At 45.8% G+C, this 19,630-nt stretch overlaps 1 protein-coding gene across 1 annotated transcript in view; it reads left to right on the top strand.

Moving 5' to 3' along the window:
• Window positions 1-18,196, top strand: part of KPNB1 (karyopherin subunit beta 1) — a 51,747-nt gene extending 33,551 nt beyond the window's left edge. Inside the window, exons 11-22 of the mRNA XM_088474584.1 lie at window positions 617-808; window positions 986-1,116; window positions 1,356-1,503; window positions 1,590-1,661; window positions 2,177-2,321; window positions 2,995-3,077; window positions 14,029-14,136; window positions 14,222-14,365; window positions 14,629-14,734; window positions 15,481-15,595; window positions 16,374-16,535; window positions 16,623-18,196. Coding sequence (XP_088330710.1) covers window positions 617-808; window positions 986-1,116; window positions 1,356-1,503; window positions 1,590-1,661; window positions 2,177-2,321; window positions 2,995-3,077; window positions 14,029-14,136; window positions 14,222-14,365; window positions 14,629-14,734; window positions 15,481-15,595; window positions 16,374-16,535; window position 16,623 — 1,407 coding nt within the window. The 3' untranslated portion in view covers window positions 16,624-18,196. The remainder of the gene's footprint in view (window positions 1-616; window positions 809-985; window positions 1,117-1,355; window positions 1,504-1,589; window positions 1,662-2,176; window positions 2,322-2,994; window positions 3,078-14,028; window positions 14,137-14,221; window positions 14,366-14,628; window positions 14,735-15,480; window positions 15,596-16,373; window positions 16,536-16,622) is intronic.
• Window positions 18,197-19,630: the final 1,434 nt, after the last annotated feature.

The following is a 19,630-nucleotide window of genomic DNA, read 5'->3' as shown; positions in this document are numbered from 1 at the left end:
CTTTGGGTGCCGGATTCTCCTTAAAAGGACTGCTTTGGGACATCCCCAAGGTCTCCCTGTGGAGTCTATGGACCCTGAAGAAGAAAATGAGTTATGGTAAGAACTTGCCTTTTGTTAACTCTTTCTTCGAAGTCCACAGGGCACCCGCCCTGACGCACCTGGCTTCATATGGGCTATGTTTCTGGTCACCGATTTCCTGTCTCCTTCTCCGTGAGTGTGATTATTGTGTGTACCAGTCTTCCTTCTCTTATCCTCCGGCCTTTGGCTAATTACGAACTGAGGTGCCCCTATGGACTTCGAAGAAAGGGAGTTAACAAAGGTAAGTTCTTACCATAACTCTTTTTTTTTTTTTTTTTCTTTAAATTGGAGAACAGTAATAATTGAACAGTGGGTGGTGTTTACCTCTGGCTTGCAGAGGATAGCCTCAATACGAACTAACAGCTTTCCATTATAAGCTAGTGAGCAGGGCCCTCTTACCTGTTATTACCCAGTCTTGTTTTATAACTGTTTGTTCCCATATGTAAAGTGCAAAGAAATATACTGGCACTATATAAGTAACTGTTGATGATGATTTGTAGATTGCTACAAAACCATTTTATTCACTTCTCTCCAACAGGCAATGCCTACTTTGATTGAGCTGATGAAGGATCCCAGTGTGGTTGTGAGGGACACAACTGCCTGGACTGTTGGCCGGATATGTGAACTTCTCCCTGAGGCTGCAATCAATGATGTTTACCTTGTACCTCTCCTTCAGTGTCTCATTGAGGGCTTGGGGGCAGAGCCTAGAGTTGCATCTAATGTGTGCTGGGTAAGTAGAATGATTGAATATGGCTGCAGTGTAGTAGAATAGGTATAAAGCCTAACAAATTGGAGAGAAACATGCAAGGATTTTCCTAGCAGCATTCCTCTTGTGATAGTCTGAAGCTTCTGTGGTGGTGTCTTTGTATTCTGCTGTGGTAAATGTGAGTCTGCGTGTGTTTTTAAGGCCCTCTCCAGCTTGGCTGAGGCTGCTTATGAAGCTGCAGACGTAACAGATGTCCTGGAGGAGCCAGCGTCCTACTGCTTGTCTAGCTCATTTGAGGTGATTGTGCAGAAGTTGCTAGAGACCACTGATAGGTGAGTACTAGATTACAAATTTAAGCCTTCTGTTACAATACCATTCATCTAACTAGTATTCCAATGATGACCTGTTCATGCACCACACAGAATCCATGCTGTGTTGATTATGACTGTCTGAAGACGCCTTTAAATACTTGTTAATGAATTTAACATGATGTTTTGGCTGCCCCAGGGTTAATGTTGACAGCAGACTTTGGAAAAGGCAAATGAGCAACCTGTTTTCTTCTATTACTCAGACCTGATGGACACCAGAACAACCTACGGAGTGCTGCTTACGAAGCCCTAATGGAAATTGTCAAGAACAGTGCCAAGGATTGCTACCCGGCTGTGCAGAAAACCACTCTTGTAATAATGGAGAGGCTGCAGCAAGTGCTTCAGATGGAGGTAGGAGTTGAGCATCTGCTGCGTGAGACGTTACTGTTTGCAGCCAGCATCATGTTATATATTCCACCTCTCATTTCTCTCCACAGTCCCACATACAGAGCACATCAGACAGGATACAATTTAATGATCTCCAGTCCCTTCTCTGTGCTACTCTCCAGGTAAGTGTCCTTAATTACCACAGACCTTAGTGGTTGATAGCTGGGGACATGCCATGTCTGAGGATGACTAGTTCATGCACCACACAGAACTTGCTGTGTTGATTATGACACTCTGAAGACATGTCACTTGGGAATTTGTAGCCGATATAAACTTGTTGTAAATTTATCTCTTATGCTTCTAAGTGGAACTTTTTTTTAATTAACCAGTGCTGCACCTCCTAACCTGTGGGAGCGAATGTCTGTCCGGCCAGACTGCTTTTACATATTAAAACTGTGCCATGCTTCTGACTCAATACCACTGAGCTAGACATAGGATGGGGTTTTGACCAACTACTGTTTTTTTTAGTACCACTATATTAATGGCTCCAATCTCATAGTATAGAAAAGTGATGTGCCATCCACATGCAAATACTCCTGTTGACCCTTCTGGAACAGCTGACTGCCATCTAAGCCTAGTGGTATAACCTCTCAAATGTTATAGCATTGTCCTGCATTATTATTTCTTCTATTCCAAGAATGTGCTCCGCAAGGTGCAGCCTCAAGATGCCCTACAGATCTCTGATGTGGTGATGGCCTCTCTGCTGCGCATGTTCCAGAGCACAGCTGGTTCAGGAGGGGTGCAGGAAGATGCACTCATGGCAGTGAGCACTTTGGTTGAAGGTGAGATTGGTCATCAGGATGGATTTTGCCGAGTAGATGTGCATATTGTTCTTAGGGGGATGAGGGTGACTTGTTTGTATTCTAGCAAGTTGCATAACCTATGCATGTACTGTCAAATGATGTACCACACTTGTTTTGGGATATATCACCAATGTTCAACTGTGCATATGGACTGTTAAAGTCACACTAGCATGAAGACAACTCGTTTAGACCTCAAATTTAGTTGGTGCTAGAAAAATATCAAGTGTTTGTTATGTTATGGGATCTGTGTCCTGACCAGCAGCATTCCACAATAGTTTGTTATCCCTCAGCAAAGTAGTGTTTATAAACTGTAGACCAGTGGCTCTCATCCCTCAGATATTTCTTAACAGGTCATGTTTTCAAGATATGTCTGGAAGCAGGTAGGATAAGTATTGACCCAGTAAAATAGAGTAACTCGCCTGTGCATAATTAAAGAAATCCACAAAACATGATCTGTTGGTGGTACTTGAGAACCCCTGCTGTAGAAGATACTGGACACGATTTATGACTACATGCCTATAGTTTTAGTTTGCTGCAATAATAAAATATTTTATTTTTGCACCAGAGTTCATCCACACAAATTGGTATGCTGAAACATAAATATCACTTAAACTCTATTTTAATGATGGTGGTCCTGTAAACTGTCTTACAGTGCTCGGAGCAGAATTTTTAAAATACATGGAGGCATTTAAACCTTTCCTTGCCATTGGACTCAAGAACTATGCAGAGTATCAGGTGAGATTTTCAGACTACTTGCCTCCTCACATGTCCAAAAAAAAAAGATTTATGGTAAAAGTTACGCTTGTTAACTCTTTCTTCAAAGTCCATAGGGGAGACAATGGGGTGTAGCTGGGACTTGGAGGACCGGACACCAACAGCACAGCTTTTTCAATCTCCGGATGCTACGGTCCTTCCCCCTATACCCCGCCCACAGCCTGAGTTTCGTTGATGTCCGGCAGGAGCTGGATCACAGTTATAACGGGGGCTGCTATTAAGCAGCCCAAGCATATTTCTCCTTCATCCACTAGGGGACACTGGAGCTTCATGACAGTGGGGTATAGACGGTGGGTTGAGTTGAGCCTGGCACTTTAAAAATCTACAAGTGTGACTGGCTCCTCCCCCTCTATGCCCCATCAGCCCCAGTTTTTAGAATGTGCCCGAGTAGAGCCGGTGCACAGGGGCTGTCTCCAGCCCTTTAAATTTATAAAGATGTAAAAGAAAAACAAAGCAAGAGGACTGGCAGACTGTTAGCTGTGACAATCTGCCTGCATCGTGGGAGCCGCCAGAGAGGGGACCACACGGCTACTGCAGCCTGTGTCCGGTCACCCTATGGAGGGGAGGCTGCCTTTTGGCAGTGAAGGAGTCATCAGACTCAGCGGGGCCCGTCACAGCTAACACTGGCTTTTGTCCGGGTCCCCGCTCTCCCCTCACTGCCCAGCGCTGTGGCAGCAGCAGCCCGGTAAGTAGCACACCTCTCCTGACTAGCAGGAGAGGTGTAAATAATCTGCTGGGTGTGAATACAGCGCGCGGCTGTCAGTGCCACGCTGGTGTTGCAATAGAACACCGGCGCTGGCTGTTAGGTAGGCGCGCTCACAGCGGTCCTGCCTCTGCGTGCCGGTGCTTGTGTAAAAGGCACTGGCACGTTTATCACTGGCGGCGGTCGTGCCGCTGTCAGTGCTGGGACACATAAGGGGGTCTGTATCTCCAGTCGGATGAACGTCCCCACGGGATAAGTGTATGCCGCGCGCATACAATAGCGGCGGCCATTAGGAGGAGGAGCTTATAGGTCCCTCCTCCTCTTCCTCCTTCACTGCCTGGGCTAGTTTGGCGCGCTCTGAACGGGAGTGGCGCCTCAGAGAACATTCCCTGAAGGCACTGAGCGGAGGGGGAGAGGAGAATCTGACAGCTTCTACAGGGGGTCTGTAATTACAGAAGGTGGTTTTAACTACCTTCTGGTCCTATTGACTGCTCCTCCCTTATATGCCTGTCTGCCCCTGTTACTGAGTTGCATTATTATTGAAATTCTGCTCCTCCCTTATTGCTCTGTCTGCTCCCATACTTGAGTAGCATTATTATTGTAATTCTGCTTCTACTTACAACTCAGGAATGCAGAAGGAGTATATGTGGTGCTTGTCTGTGAGTACATGATGACATCCAGGACAGAAAAAACTGCATCACAAAAGCTGTTTGCCTGCACTAAGTGCAGGAAGAAATTTACCCATGCTCGCTCCGAAGGGTCTTCCCTGTGCGAGACGTGTGAAGCAGACAGTGCTAACACGCAGTCTGTCACTCCCTCCTTCATAAATAGTTTGGCAGGGGTCATGGCGGACCTTTCTTCTGAATTAGCCGCTTCCCGTAGGGAACGGGAGGCTGCCAGAGATCTACCTAGCACATCTCACCCTTCTTTTCTAGCAGAACCAGCGTGGGCTCAGAATTTAGTCCGCTCGGTGAATAGCCTTGCTCAAGCGATGGGTTCTGCGTCTAAAGCTCCTGAAGCTATGGTAAGTCGCTCATCTAAGAAGAGGGCTCTTCCGGCGGTTCTCCAGTCGGATGAGGATTCGGCAGCGGATCACTCGTCTCAGGAGGAAGAGGAGATGCTGGACGAATCAGACGTAGAGACTTACTCACAAGAACCTGAGGCATTGCAAGGTATTGACGCACTCATTCTAGCGGTAAGGGAAGTTCTTAAGATTTCTGGCCAGGAAGCTCCAGAATCGTTAGAAGACTCCTTATTTGCCAGGTCACAGAAGATGGCCGTCACATTCCCTGTTTCTCTCCAGTTGGACGAACAGATGACGGCAGCCTGGTAGAGTCCGGACCGTAAATTCCAGATTCCTAAGCGTTTTTTCTCTCTCTACCCATTTCCTATGGAAAATAGGAAGAGGTGGGAGACCCCGCCACCTGTGGATTCTTCGGTTTCTCGGTTGTCAAAGAAGACCACGTTACCTGTTCCAGGAGCTACTACATTGAAGGAAACCTCAGAGCGGAGATTAGAAACCACTTTGAAATCCATTTATACGGCTGCGGTTGCACTTCTCCGGCCGGCCTTGGTAGGATCTTGGGTCAACAAGGCTGTGGAAAAGTGGGCGGAACAATTGACTGAGGGTCTTCGATCCAGCACTCCGCGGGCAGATCTGATTACCTTGGCAGAACATATTCAGGAGTCTGCTGTATACTTAGGAGACTCCTCCAGAGATATCGGCCAGGTAGGCGCTAGGATTTCTGCTTCGGCGGTCTCTGCTCGCCGGGCACTTTGGCTTCGTGCCTGGCAAGCGGATGCGGAGTCAAAAAGAGCAGTGGAAGCTCTTCCTTTCACAGGCGATATTTTATTTGGTCCAGAGCTGGACAAATGGATCTCGCTGGCCACTGGAGGTAAGAGTACTTTTCTACCTTCATCAGCACCTCCTCCGCGTCGCTCGTTTAGGGGACCTTCCTTTCGTTCCTTTCGAGCATCTGCAAGATTTCAGGGACGATCGCGAGGTTCGTCTTCAGCGGGGCGAGGAGGCCGGGCTAGAGGACGTCAAGCAAATATTGCCCGCCGTCCAGATCCCAAGCCAGCAGACAAGCCTGTGGCATGACGGGCTCCCATCCCATCTCGGAAATCCGAAGGTGGGGGCTCGCCTCCAGCGTTTCTCGGAGGTTTGGAGACGGACTTCTCCAGACACTTGGGTTCGAAATCTGTTATCTGAAGGATACAAGATCGAGTTCGCTTTCACTCCTCCTGGGTGTTATTTTACAACAGGTTTGCCCGTCGATCCCTTGAAGCAACTAATTTTGCGTCAAGCGATCGAGAAACTTTTGCTGGCCGAGGTCCTTGTGGCGGTTCCCACTGCACAAAGACAACAAGGGTTTTACTCAAACCTTTTTGTGGTTCCGAAGACAGTCAGACCCATTCTGAATCTGAAATCCTTGAACCAGTATCTTTCATTTCACAGGTTCAAGATGGAGTCTCTCCATTCTGTCATTGCGGGACTAGAGGCAGAAGAGTTTCTGGTGTCGATCGATATCAAGGACACCTATCTGCATGTCCCAATTTGGGTTCCTCACCAGGCTTTCCTCAGATTTGCCATCAGGGAAGCTCATTTCCAGTTTCAGGCCCTGCCATTCGGTCTCTCGTCAGCTCCCAGGGTATTCACCAAAGTGATGGCCGTCATGGTGTCTCGCTTGCGCTCTCGGGGGGTGACGATAGTTCCGTACCTTGACGATTTACTCATCAAGGCTCCGACGGCAGAAGTCCTTTTACACCAAGTGTCCCTTACACATCAGATTCTCATTCAACATGGATGGATTGTGAACTTCCAGAAGTCTCAGTTGATGCTGTCCCAGAGACTTCAGTTCCTAGGAATGATTCTAGACACTGTTCTGCTTCGTATATTCTTGCCAAGGGACAAGGCCATAGCCATACAGGAGTTGGTTCGTCTGGTGCTCAGACCCAGGAAAGTATCTGTGCATCTTTGTATCCGTCTCCTGGGGAAAATGGTGGCTTCCTTCGAGGCCATCCAATTCGGCAGATTTCACTCCAGAATATTTCAACTGGATCTTCTGTCTCAGTGGTCTGGGTCCCACCTACAGATGCATCGGCTGGTGCGTCTGTCTCCCCGGACCCGCATATCCTTGCTCTGGTGGCTTCGGATGGAGCATCTGTTAGCGGGTCGGCGCTTCGGAATTTGGAATTGGACCTTGGTCACCACGGACGCCAGCCTCCGCGGATGGGGAGCGGTGGTTCTGGACTATCACTTCCAGGGGCTTTGGTCGCAGCAGGAGTCCCTCTTACCAATCAATGTTCTCGAACTGCGGGCAGTCTACAGAGCTTTGATACAGGCTGCTCCTCTGTTACGATGACTTCCGGTTCGGATACAATCCGACAACGCCACGGCAGTGGCATACATAAATCGCCAAGGAGGAACCCGCAGTCGGATGGCAATGAGAGAAGCCAGTCGCATCCTTCTGTGGGCAGAAAGACACGTAGAGGTCATTTCCGCAGTGTTTATTCCGGGAGTCGACAACTGGGAAGCGGACTACCTCAGTCGTCAGGATCTTCATCCCGGGGAGTGGTCCCTTCATCCCGAGGTCTTTCATCAACTGGTTTGCAGATGGGGGAAACCACAGATAGATCTGATGGCATCTCGGATAAATCATCAACTACCCCTTTACTGCTCCAGGACCATGGATCCGGCAGCGGTGGGAGCGGATGCTTTACTGATCCCTTGGCCGTACAGCCTTGTGTACCTGTTCCCACCGTTTCCGCTCCTCCCTCGGATTCTCAAGCGGATCAAACGAGAGTCGTCCACTGTCATCCTAGTGGCTCCGGATTGGCCTCGTCTGGTTTGGTACTCCGATCTATTATTCCTTCTGGCAGACAAACCTTGGCCTCTTCCGCTACGATCGGACCTTCTACAACAGGGTCCATGTGTGTACCCGGACTTACGGCGGCTTCGTTTAACGGCGTGGCTATTGAGACCGCCATCCTAAGAAGCCATGGAGTTCCTAGGTCGGTCATTCCTACCATGCTTAGGGCTAGAAAACCGGTAACATCAGCGCATTATCATCGCATTTGGAGGGCTTATATCTCCTGGTGTGAAGGTCGTGGATCCTCCACTTCCTCGTTTCATTTACCACGTCTTCTTTTTCTTCAAAAAGGCCTCGATGCGGGGTTACGCTTGGGATCGCTTAAAGTGCAGATTTCTGCTCTTTCTATTTTTTTCCAGCGTCGCCTAGCTCTGATTCCGGAGGTTCAGACCTTTTTTCAAGGGGTACTTAGAATTCAGCCCCCCTTCGTGCCACCCACGGCTCCTTGGGACCTGAATCTTGTTTTATCTTTTCTTCAGTCATCCACCTTTGAGCCTTTGCAGGAGGTGGAATTGAAGTATTTGACTTGGAAGATGATCCTTTTATTGGCCCTGGCTTCGGCCAGACGTGTATCTGAACTTGGAGCCTTGTCCTGCCGTTCCCCTTACTTGATTTTTCACGAAGATCGGGCGGAACTTCGTACCCGGCCTTCCTTTTTGCCCAAGGTGGTCTCGGGTTTTCATCTGAATCAGCCGATTGTAGTGCCAGCGTTGTCGGACTCTTCTGGGGATTCTCACTCCTTGGATGTGGTTCGGGCACTTTGCATTTGTGTCCCGTACTGAGGGGCTACGTAAATCAGAGGCTCTGTTCGTCCTTTATGATGCTAATCGGCGTGGCTGGCCTGCGTCTAAACAAACTTTGGCCAGGTGGATTCGTCTGACTATTGGTCAGGCATATGTTGCTTCTGCTAGACCACCGCCGGTATCCATTTCTGCGCATTCTACGCGCTCTGTGGATACTTCTTGGGCGGCACGTAGAGGTGTCTCGGCTTCGCAGCTTTGTAGGGCAGCGACGTGGTCTTCGGTTCATACTTTTGTACGTTTCTACAGATTTGACACTTTTGCGGCTTCTGCTTCAAATTTTGGTCGTAGTGTCTTGCAGGGCGTTCAGCACTCTCCCCCCCTGGAGGGTAGCTTTGGGACGTCCCCACTGTCATGAAGCTCCAGTGTCCCCTAGTGGATGAAGGAGAAAACAGGATTTTGGTACTTACCGTTAAATCCATTTCTCCGATTCCACAGGGGACACTGGACGCCCACCCAGTGCTTCTTGTCTGTTCTCAGTTGCTTGTTCTGCTTCAGTTCTGTTGCAGTTTGGTCTGTTTTCGTTGTGTGACTGTTTATCACTGCAGCCTGCTGTGTTCTTGCAGTGTGTCAGTATGTTGGATTGTTTCTTTTCCTGTTCTCCGTCTCCTATCGGGCTCAGTTCTTTAAAACTGGGGCTGATGGGGCATAGAGAGGGAGGAGCCAGTCACACTTGTAGATTTTTAAAGTGCCAGGCTCAACTCAACCCACCGTCTATACCCCACTGTCATGAAGCTCCAGGGTCCCCTGTGGAATCGGAGAAATGGATTTAACGGTAAGTACCAAAATCCTGTTTTTTATGATTTCATTTATTTTACTGCAAGAGCAGCAGTGCGAGACTGTCCTTTGGAAGTCTGCACTGCTGCGCCATCACCTCGCCGTGACACCAGCCCTCAGCTAGGTACTCCCAGCGGGCCTCTGAGGGGGACCTAACTAGCAAGGCTCTTCGGACCCCAGACTGCAGCCAGGACTCAAGGGGACAGGTAAGGCGGGGACCCGCGTCTATGCGCAATCTTGCCTCCGGTCTCAGAAGACAGACCGGAGTTGCTGATGTGAACACCGGTTCATTCGGGGCTCCACTAGATCACCAGAGCTATATCCTACCAGCCTCTGCGGTCTGTGTAGTTGAATTTAGTGCCCCCTGCAGTTATATTGCATATTCTGCATTGTATGACTTTTGCTAACGTTGTTGTCTGTTTCCTCTTTTTTTTTTTTTTTTTTTTTTTTTTTTTTTTATATACCGGTCAGCTTATACTTTTCCCTTTATTCCACTATAACCATGGCATACTAAGGAATTCATCAGTACCTAAGGGGTTCATTGTACCTCACATCTCCTTTATATTTGTGAGGTCTATCGCATACTATATCTCGCTGTTGCGCACTACACTGTCCCATAGTGCACATAGATCTGGGTTGTTCACTGTACTGTGCCAGAGTGTTAAATTTTTCTTGCAGCCATGTCTGGCAGAGGCAAGAACAACAAGCAGCCTTCTGCTTCCACTCTGGTGTCTTTTAAGTCCTGCTCAGCAGGTTTGGCTTCAGAGGACCTCATTCAGGTTGGTCTTGGTGCATCTCTCCTCAGGACCCACCCTGGGCTACTTTTTCACAGGAGCTGGCACAAATTGCAGACCACCTAGTGGTCTCTGTGGTAGCTCCCCTTTTGGGATGGCCACAACAGGTACTCCGTGTAAATCCTTTGCCTCCCCCATGGGTAGACACGTTTTCTATCTCAGTGCAGAGTCTGGTTAATACCTCTACAGGTTTTCAACAAAAGCTACAAGAGGAGAGACCCTTACCTAGTAAACCTACTAAGCATGCTGTTATCTTCCCAGTTATCAGTTTCTGATATATAATCTGGGGAGGCCGAAGACACAGATCTCTCACTGACTCCCCATTAGGAGAGGAGGAGCCCCCCTCTAAGTTGAATATACCTGTACTTGAGAGCTGTAATATCTATCCTTCAAATAGAGACAAAACCCACTCCTAAGGCAAAAGACAATATTTAAGCGACAAAAGGTAGTTTTGCCAGTTTCCTCACTCTGATCAGCTATCTGATCATATGAGTGAGGCATGGAATATGCCAAGTAAAAGATTTCAGCTGCCTAAACGTTTAAATTCCTTTTTACCCTCTTCCAGCTACTGATTGCACTAAATGGTAAGTTCCCCCTGCAGTGGATTCCCACGTGACACGTCTGGTTAAGAATGCTACCTTGCCTATCCAGAGTGCAACCTCCTTGAAGTAGACTACGGATAGAAGGATTGTAGCTTGTCTGAAATCTATTTACTCTTACAGGAGCTATTACTCATCCTGCTAGGGCAAAAGCCATTGAGTTGGGCTTTAGAAAACACATTTCCTTTGATGGAACAGCTGTCCTACATATCTTGCATTAGAAATGCAGCCTCCTATTTAGGTGAAGCAGCTCTGGATACTGCTCTCACTGGCTTCCAAGGCTGCCACTTCCGTAGTAGCCCGCCGTATTTTTGGCTTCGCGCATTGAAGGCAGATTCAGACTCTAAAAAGGCATTTGAGTCTCTGCCTTATTCTGGGGAGATCTTGTTTGGCCCAGAATTGGACAAACTTGTGACCACCTTGGCAGTTTCCAAGACTGCGTTCTTGCCCTCTGAATATAATGCGAAGCCTCAGATGTCATCCTTTCGGTCCTTTCATCAAGGAAAAGCCAAAGGTCAATCCTTTCCAAGGCATCAGGCATCCACTAAGGCCTCCAAGCCTAGGACCAAACAGACCTGGGTTACTAGACTTCCACCTACCAAACCTGAGGACATGCCTTCAGCCTGACGTGGTGGGCCTTTCCCTGTCCATTCTGTCCTTACTGCTCTCAGGAGTAATAATTCTGGTTCCCTCCTCATAGTGAGGGAAGGGCTATTATTCTACCCTTTTCTTAGTTCAGAAGCCCAATTGGTCTCATTGGCCGAACCTAAAGTCTCTGACAAGTTTGTCAGGTGCCCAGGTTTCGTATGAAAACCCTACGCTCTCTTGTCCTGGCTATGGAGCCTGGGGACTTTATGGTCTCTCTGGACATTCAGGAAGCTTACCTACATGTACCTATAGTGCCATCTCATCAACAATATCTCCGGTTTGCTATGCTACAGCAACATTATCAATTTCAAGCTCTGCCTTTTGGCCTTTCTACGGCTTCTCTGGTCTTTACCAAGATAATGGCAGTTATGGCGGCCTATCTACGTTGTCAAGGGATCAGACTGCTCTCATACTTAGATGATCTCTTGCTGTTGGCCACCTCCCCAGAAATTATTAATCACCATTTACAGGTAATTGTCTTTCTACAAACTCACGGTTGGCTGATCAACTGGGAGTCCTCCTGGTCTCTCAGGTTCAGAGTTTCTAACTTGAACAAGGGGCGACCCTTTTGGAGCCCGGACTGGGCACTCCTAACCATGGACGCAAGCCTACGCGGGTGGGGTGCAGTGGCCGGCCAGCACTCCTTCCAAGGAGGCTGGACCTCCTGGCCTCACGACACAACCACAAACTTCCAGTGTATGGAGCCAGGACAAGGGACTCCCAACGCGGCCTTCGTGGATGCATGATCTGTGAGGTATACCATTACCTTCCATTTGGCGTACCCGGTCTCCCTTCTTCCTTCGGAAGTTCAAACAGGAAGGGTGCATAGTCCTGTTGGTAGCTCTGGCTTGGCCCAGACATTTCTACTCTGATCTTCAAAGTCTCTCCATAGACGCTCCATTTCAACTTCCTCTATGACCAGACCTGTTGTCTCTGGGTCCCTGTCTACATCCAGACCTGGCTTGCCTGTCTTTACCTTTTTGGCACTTGAGATATCCCTCCTATGATCTAAGGGATTTTCTAGCTCGGTGGTCCAGACCACGCTAAGAGCACGTAAACCGGCCTCTGACAGGATTTATCACTAGGTATGACATACATATTTCCAGTGGTGTGCTTTTAGAAACTGACCCTCAAGTTTTAAGGTTTCTAAAATACTTGCCTTTCTTCAGGCTGGACTGGATCTTGGACTCCGCCTAGCATCTCTGAAAGTGCACGTCTCTTCTGTGTCCAACTGGTTCCAGCACTGAATTGCTCCTCTACCGGATGTTTACACCTTCCTTCAAGGTGTTCTACGTATACAACCCCCTTTTGTCCCTTCTGTGGGATTTGTCAGTGGTTCCCCACGCACTTCAGGAACCTACATTCGAACCCTTGGAATCGGTAGATGTGAAGTGGCTCACTGCAAAGACTTTCTTCTGTCTATAGCATCTGTCTGTAGGGTATCGGATTTAGGGACTCTTTTCATGTCGCTCCCCCTTTTTGATCTTTAATCAGGACAGGACTGTTCTTAGAATGCGCCCTGGATTCCTTCCGAAGGTGGTTTTTCGTTTCCACCTTAATGAGGAAATTGTGGTTCCGGCCTTTCAGTCACCAGACCTCTTGGCAGGTGAAGCTTTTTTGGATGTGATCTGAGCTCTGAAGATCTATGTGGACCGTACTAGTTCCAGCAGGAAATCAGACTCCCTCTTCATCCTATATGGATTCCATAAGAAGGGATGGCCCGCTAACAAACAGACTCTGGCCAGATGGCTTCGCATGACCATCTCACAGGCTTATACGCAGAGTGGCCTTCCTGTGCCAGCTATAGTATCTGCTCATTCTACTCGCTCTGTGGGTCCCTCGTGGGCAGCCCGCCGTGACGCCTCTGCTGAACAGCTATGCAAGGCAGCTACATGGTCTTCTGTCCACACCTTTTTAAGCCTTTGATAAATTTGCCTCTCTGGGTGCTTCTTTCAGGCGCCGGGTTTTCCTCTCCACTCAGGAGCGTCCATGCCCTTGAACAACTGCTTTGGGAAATCCCCATTGTCTCCCTGTGGAGCCCTATGGACCCTGAAGAAAAGGCGTTATGGTAAAACTTGCCCTTAACTTTCTTTGAAGTCCACAGGGCACCCACCCTGACCCACCTGGCTTCTATGGGTTTCTTTTCTTGGTCACTTGTTTCCTTCTCTGTTTGAGAGTGAGTTTCTTCAGTGTACCAGTCTTCCTTCTCTCCTGTCCTGCTCCTGCCTTGTGCGTGTTAACAAAACCGAGTTGCCCTCACACTGTGGGCGGGGTGTACGGGGAAGGACTGGAGCACCCTGGGACTGAAAAAGCTTTGTTGTTCAGTCTTCCACGTCCCACCTACACCCCCTTGTCTCCCCTACGGACATTGAAGAAAGAGTTAACAAGCATAACTTTAACCATAAATCTTTCTTTTTATGTCACAGGCTTCTAAACTTCAACTGTTAGTTTTGTTCTACCAGATGGGTATGCACAGAGGTCCTCCAACATAATGTATATTGGGACAGATGTATCCTAAAGGCAGGATGAAAGCTTCTTGTATGCCACTTTTTTTTTGGGGGGGGGGGGGGGGGGTAGAGAGAGAGAGAGACTACTACTACGACTACTACTACTATGATGTCTAATTGTAAATTGGCATATTCTCTATTAGCTGGTCTAACTTTTGCTGTGTGATAGTGGACATTGTTGAATGGTATTACTGTTCTTACCCTTTTTATAGGTATGTCTGGCTGCCGTAGGTCTTGTAGGGGACCTGTGTCGAGCTCTGCAATCAAACATATTGCTAGTCTGTGATGAGATAATGCAGCTACTACTAGAGAACTTGGGGGTAAGAAAGTAGTCTTGGCAGAGTTATTTTAATTGAGTTACTTTAATATCTGTTTATATTAGAAACTATTTTCCATCTTCCTCAGAATGAGAATGTTCACCGCTCTGTAAAACCACAGATCCTGTCTGTTTTTGGAGACATTGCTTTAGCTATTGGTGGGGAGTTTAAGAAGTACTTGGATGTTGTACTGAACACATTGCAGCAAGCCTCTCAGGCTCAGGTGGATAAAGTGAGTAGCAACTATCTTTCTAGCAAACCGTTTGGATGTCTTTGGCACCATGGCTAAAGTTAATCCTATGGGTTAATGATGGTTACAATGTCACCTTAGTGTCCTTTATAATGGAATCATCAAGGCAGTTTGTCTCTTAAAATTTCACATTTGTACCCCCCTTCCTCCAAATATTGTAAACCTATCTTTTATACGATCACTACATATTACCCTAGTGTGTGTGTGTGTGTGTGAAATCTGATCTAGTCCATCTCCCACTTTAGACAGACTATGATATGGTGGATTATCTTAATGAGCTCCGTGAGGGATGCTTGGAGGCATACACCGGAATTATCCAAGGACTCAAGGGAGATCAAGAGAACGTGCATCGTGAGTAGCAGTAGACCATTCCTTTATATAGCCTTTGAGAGGCTAAACCTGTAGGGTTTCCTTTATTTGCCTTCTCACAATACCTTATATGGGAATTTCTCTTTAGTGCTTCATTGGGGGGCACTGGGTATAGTGCTTCCATCTGCATATCAAGTTTCATTTCTTAAAGAAATTACAAAGTGCTGAATATTTGACTTGAGTAATATTTTAAAATAAGCAGTTCATCAGTTTGAATAACAAGGAATGTAATATTCCATGTTATTGATGGATGGATGTATGGCAATTTGCACAACCCGAAAGGTTTGTTGCATCTAACTTGTAACAGTTTCTAAAAACTGTAGTAATGTTCAGATTTGTGATCAGTCTGCTCAATTTCCTTAGACGTCACTATGGCAAAGTAGAAGCTACTTTGTGTTCAGTACTAAATTGTTAAAGATTACTTTTTCAATGGGACTCAAGTCTTGGATTCCATTAGCAAAATAACCTGTGAAAGGTAAATTGAGAGTTTTCGATTTAGCAGAAGTGGTGAGAAAAATATTCTCTGAACATTGACATCCACCCCAAAAAGTTTTAGGTTCAACCTTCTCTAGAAATGTAACTGGCAAAAACATGTTGGCTCTTTAGATGAAGCAGTGCTAACTAAATCAGTTTGCATTTCCCACAATGGTCAAAGTATTTACAATATAAAGTATGTGTTAATTGCCCATGAAATGAAAGAAGACTGAGTAGTATTTTGTTTCCAATAGCTGATGTGATGCTGGTGCAGCCACGGGTGGAGTTCATACTATCCTTCATAGATCACATTGCTGGAGATGAGGATCATACGGACAGTGTGGTGGCCTGTTGTGCTGGTCTTATCGGGTGAGTCGGATTTAGCAGTGACTGCATATTCCTTTTATAGTATACATGTTGGAGACCACTGCATATGTTTGAGGAAAATGTAGATGCTCTTCATTCTCCTATCTTTAAAGATGATCCTTGGTGTCCTACTCCTTTCCTTATTTTGTTAGTATAATAAACGTACCCCGTAGATGCAACTCTTGCTGTACATTTCCTATAGCAAAACTTGTTTGGCTGAATAGGGATTCATGTAAAGTGCTGCTCCTGAGGTGGGACTTTGCATTTTTAAATGACATTCCCAAGGGTGCAGGCTAATTTTATTTTTATTTTTTTAAGCCTGTACCCCTAAACCCCAATTCTGCACTTTTTTTTGCCACCTGTTTTCAGTGGTGAAAAGTTATCCCCGTTTTTATTCAGACTTTTTTCAAACCTGCGAAAAGGCTTTGAAATTGAATACGGGGATAATTGAAATAGGCGAAATGACGTCATCGCCGATTCCGACGTTCCGCTCCAAATTGAATATGGCCCTAACAATCTAGAAGGCAGGTCTACAGACAATACACCTTATCAGTACAGGGGCAAGTTCCCATATATTGGCTATAGCAAAAGAGCAAGGTATAGCTTCCCTCTTTTTTTTTTTTTTTGGTCTTCACCTACCTTTTCTTTCACTCTTGGGATATTCGTTCTTCCCTGTGAGGCTGTAAAATATTCACCTCAGTAGTTTGTAGGAATTTTATGGTCGGATCTTGATTTTAGCTGTGGGCTTAAGGCTGCTACATTGTGTCTCCTGTTCCATCAGAGATCTTTGCACAGCATTTGGGAAGGATGTTGTTAAGTTGGTAGAAACTCGCCCAATGATCCACGAACTGCTGACAGAGGGCAGACGATCAAAAACGAACAAGACAAAAACACTTTCTACCTGGGCCACCAAGGAACTGCGAAAGCTAAAAAACCAAGCCTGGTAAGTAGCATATGTGGCCAGTTTTAATACTGGCATTTTCCTGGCCTCTTAAATTGCGCTTTGACCAGAGTTCCTTTCTGTTTTCAGACCACAGTGGCTGGGTGATGCCGATAACCCACTGGAAATCTCCAACCTTCTTGAAAACAAAAAAAAATTATATCCCGGAAGCAAGACGTATGAGCGGGGTACTGAATGTTTGAGAGTGAGAGAGTGATTGAGTGAGGCTTCAAACATACCACATGGATAACGTGACCACAGCAGTGCTGTGAGAAGAGCAGACTTCCTGGGAAAAAGTGGCGAGCGCTGTAACATTGTCCGCCCATCAGCTGAGAGAAGCAAGGACCTGCGGGCCTTCACTAATTGTCTGCTTTCACTGCCTTGTGGCCAGACAGAGCAGGAGTGACTGGTGTACCTTTTTTTATTTTTAACTTAATTGGCCTTTTTTCTTTTTCTCTTCAGCCCCCCCTGCTGGAAAAAGCAGCCCAGTGTCAGTTGCTGCACACCCCATCTTTTCAGGGCAGGGGGACCTGAGCGGAAGGATTCTAAGAGCGAGTGTGGTATGAGTGCGGAGGTATAGCAGTGTCTACAGTCTGAACTTCATTTACAGTTTATTCTGAGGAAAAGGTGTTCATTGTTCTACATGCTTCTGGGTACACCTGAAGGAGTAACCGTTATCAGATGCATAACACAAGAATTCTAAATTACAAAATGTAAGGTTGTTTCTCTAGGTTATTTAAGACGCAACTTTATTTTTTTTAACCGTTTCCTTTCCAGAAGCTAGTGCAGTTTAGCAGGCACTTCCGGCAGGGGATCGGTTAAGGGAAACACTGGCTTGGATATTCTCTAGTCCTGTAGTAAGCAAGCTGCAGCCTTTTGTCAATTTGATTGGGGGCCTCTGGAGAGCAGGGAACTGTTTAAAAACAAGAAAATAAATTCAAAGTTGGAACTGGCCAAGTAACAGAAAGCACCCCATTCTTATATAAATGTAAGGGTTCTGGGTGTTTGAGGGGGTCTGTTCCTCTCTGCACCCTATTATCTTTGAGGAAATAAAAGCCCACAAACGTGCCAAAGAGAAACTCCATAAAGGTTCAGAATGTGAATTGAGCAGTTCCTGCAGGTGAGGGGTAGGGACTATGGTTCTCCGCTGCTACACATATTGTGTTCTTCCTGTGGTTTGTATCTAGTCCCTCCCCAGCAGTGACATGATTTATTTGTCAATATTTACAAGACCTATTGCTTACACTGGATGCTGCCATTTTGTGGGCTCAACAAATATTCCCGACAACACTTACATCATTAGGAAGTAATGTCAGTAAGTTCCTAGTAAATTGGTGGGCTGCATTCTCTTTAAATTTGGCTCAAAGAATGGCTGTTTCCATAGTGTCTAAACAATTGGTTCTTTTTCATTTCTTTTTTTTTTTTTGTGAACTAAAAGTGATGCTATGCGATAGAGCATGAAATGCTAACTTTTAATTCAGAATCTAATGTGATATTCAATATCCTGCACTTAAAAAAAAAAAAAAAAAAGGTTCAAAGAAAAAATTAAAAAAAAAAAAATTCTATTATAGATACGGACTGGATGTACGTTGGACCATGGCACTTGTACAAGGTTCTATTTTTTCACTGCAGTTAAATATTATAATAAAATGGTGTCAAACATCCCCTGCCCTCCATCTTGTGTTCTTGTTTTGATTATGATAAGGCTCTTTGAGCACTTGTTACGTTTTTCTTCCCTCAGCCCAAAGCCAAGGTATCAAATGGCAGCCATGATAGGCCAGTAACATTTTCCTGTTGATTAATCCTTCATTTCCCAATTTGTGTGGTAATGATACCCCATGTATGACTGTAGAATTCAGTCAACTGCCTTACATTTAACTGTTCACAAGATTTATCAGGATTTTAAACAGAGGTGTGTGACAGTCAGTGTTCCTCTAATAACTAAGTGCATTACTGCAAATGCTACTGTGTGTGTGAGGCACTGTAATGGAGGTGGAAGAGTGCAAATCTGTCTTGATAGGTTTCATAAAGGTTTCCAGTTTTGTAGCCCTACCTAGAGTCTCATGCAAAGTTTCTTAGAATGGGGCTAGTTTTGAGAGTATGAAGATACCGAACACAAGCTTGCATAATCTGGTCTGATGGCAACCAAACTTTTATCAGTTTCTTTTATAGGGACTGAGCAGCCCTGGCTGCAGCAAACTCCCTTTTGTCAAGGGCAGTGGGAGGAGACTGGAAGACAGAGGTTTCCTTCATGCTTCCTTTCTAGGCTGTGCCATTTGTAGACTGCAAGGAGAATAAACAATGACACAGTGGCGGAAATGAAACCTGTGTGTGTGTATCTCTGACTGCGTCTCAATGTGACTGATCTGTCCTAGCAATACTGCTGGCAAATACTTTGTAGCTGCAAACTACTAATGTGATGTGAATATTTAGGGGTACAGGTTGAGTCTCCCATATCCAAATATTCCAAAATACGGTTTGAGTTTTTATAAGCATAACTCAGATAGTGAAACCTTTACTTTGAACCATCAAAAAGCAAACAAACTTTGTTTTAAGGCACAAAATTACCTTTCAGGCTGTGTATAAGGTGTATATGAAACCTAAATGAATTTCATGTATGTACACAAACTTTATTTGAGCCACAATATTATTGAAAATGTATATACGGCCTGCAGGTAATTGTATACAACATTTTTTTTTTTTTTTCAATAATTTTGTGGCTCAAAAAAAGTTTGTGTACATACATTATACACAGCCTGAAAATAATTGTATACAAGTTTTTATATAAAACAAAAATGTATTCTGTGTTTAGATTTGGGTCACACTACCAAGATCTCATTGTGGTATGCAAATATTCCAAAATACAGAGAATTCCGATATACAAAAGCATTTTGGATATGGGAGACTCAACCTTTCTTCTTTTAAAGTCCCTCAGAGAATGAATATTCTGATAAGTGTTTTGTACAAGAAAAGGTCTAGCTCCACTAATAGCCATTGACCTCACTGAGGTTGAACCCACTAAATGTTTGACTCAAGGGTGTATTATATGGGGGCTCTAGATCAGGTGTTCTCAACTCCAGTCCTCAAGTACCACCAAT

This window comes from Taudactylus pleione, unplaced genomic scaffold (genome assembly GCF_031769625.1).
Source record: "Taudactylus pleione unplaced genomic scaffold, aTauple2 ptg000155l, whole genome shotgun sequence".
NCBI lineage: Eukaryota > Metazoa > Chordata > Amphibia > Anura > Myobatrachidae > Taudactylus > Taudactylus pleione.
This window is presented reverse-complemented; position numbering and strand designations above follow the sequence as displayed.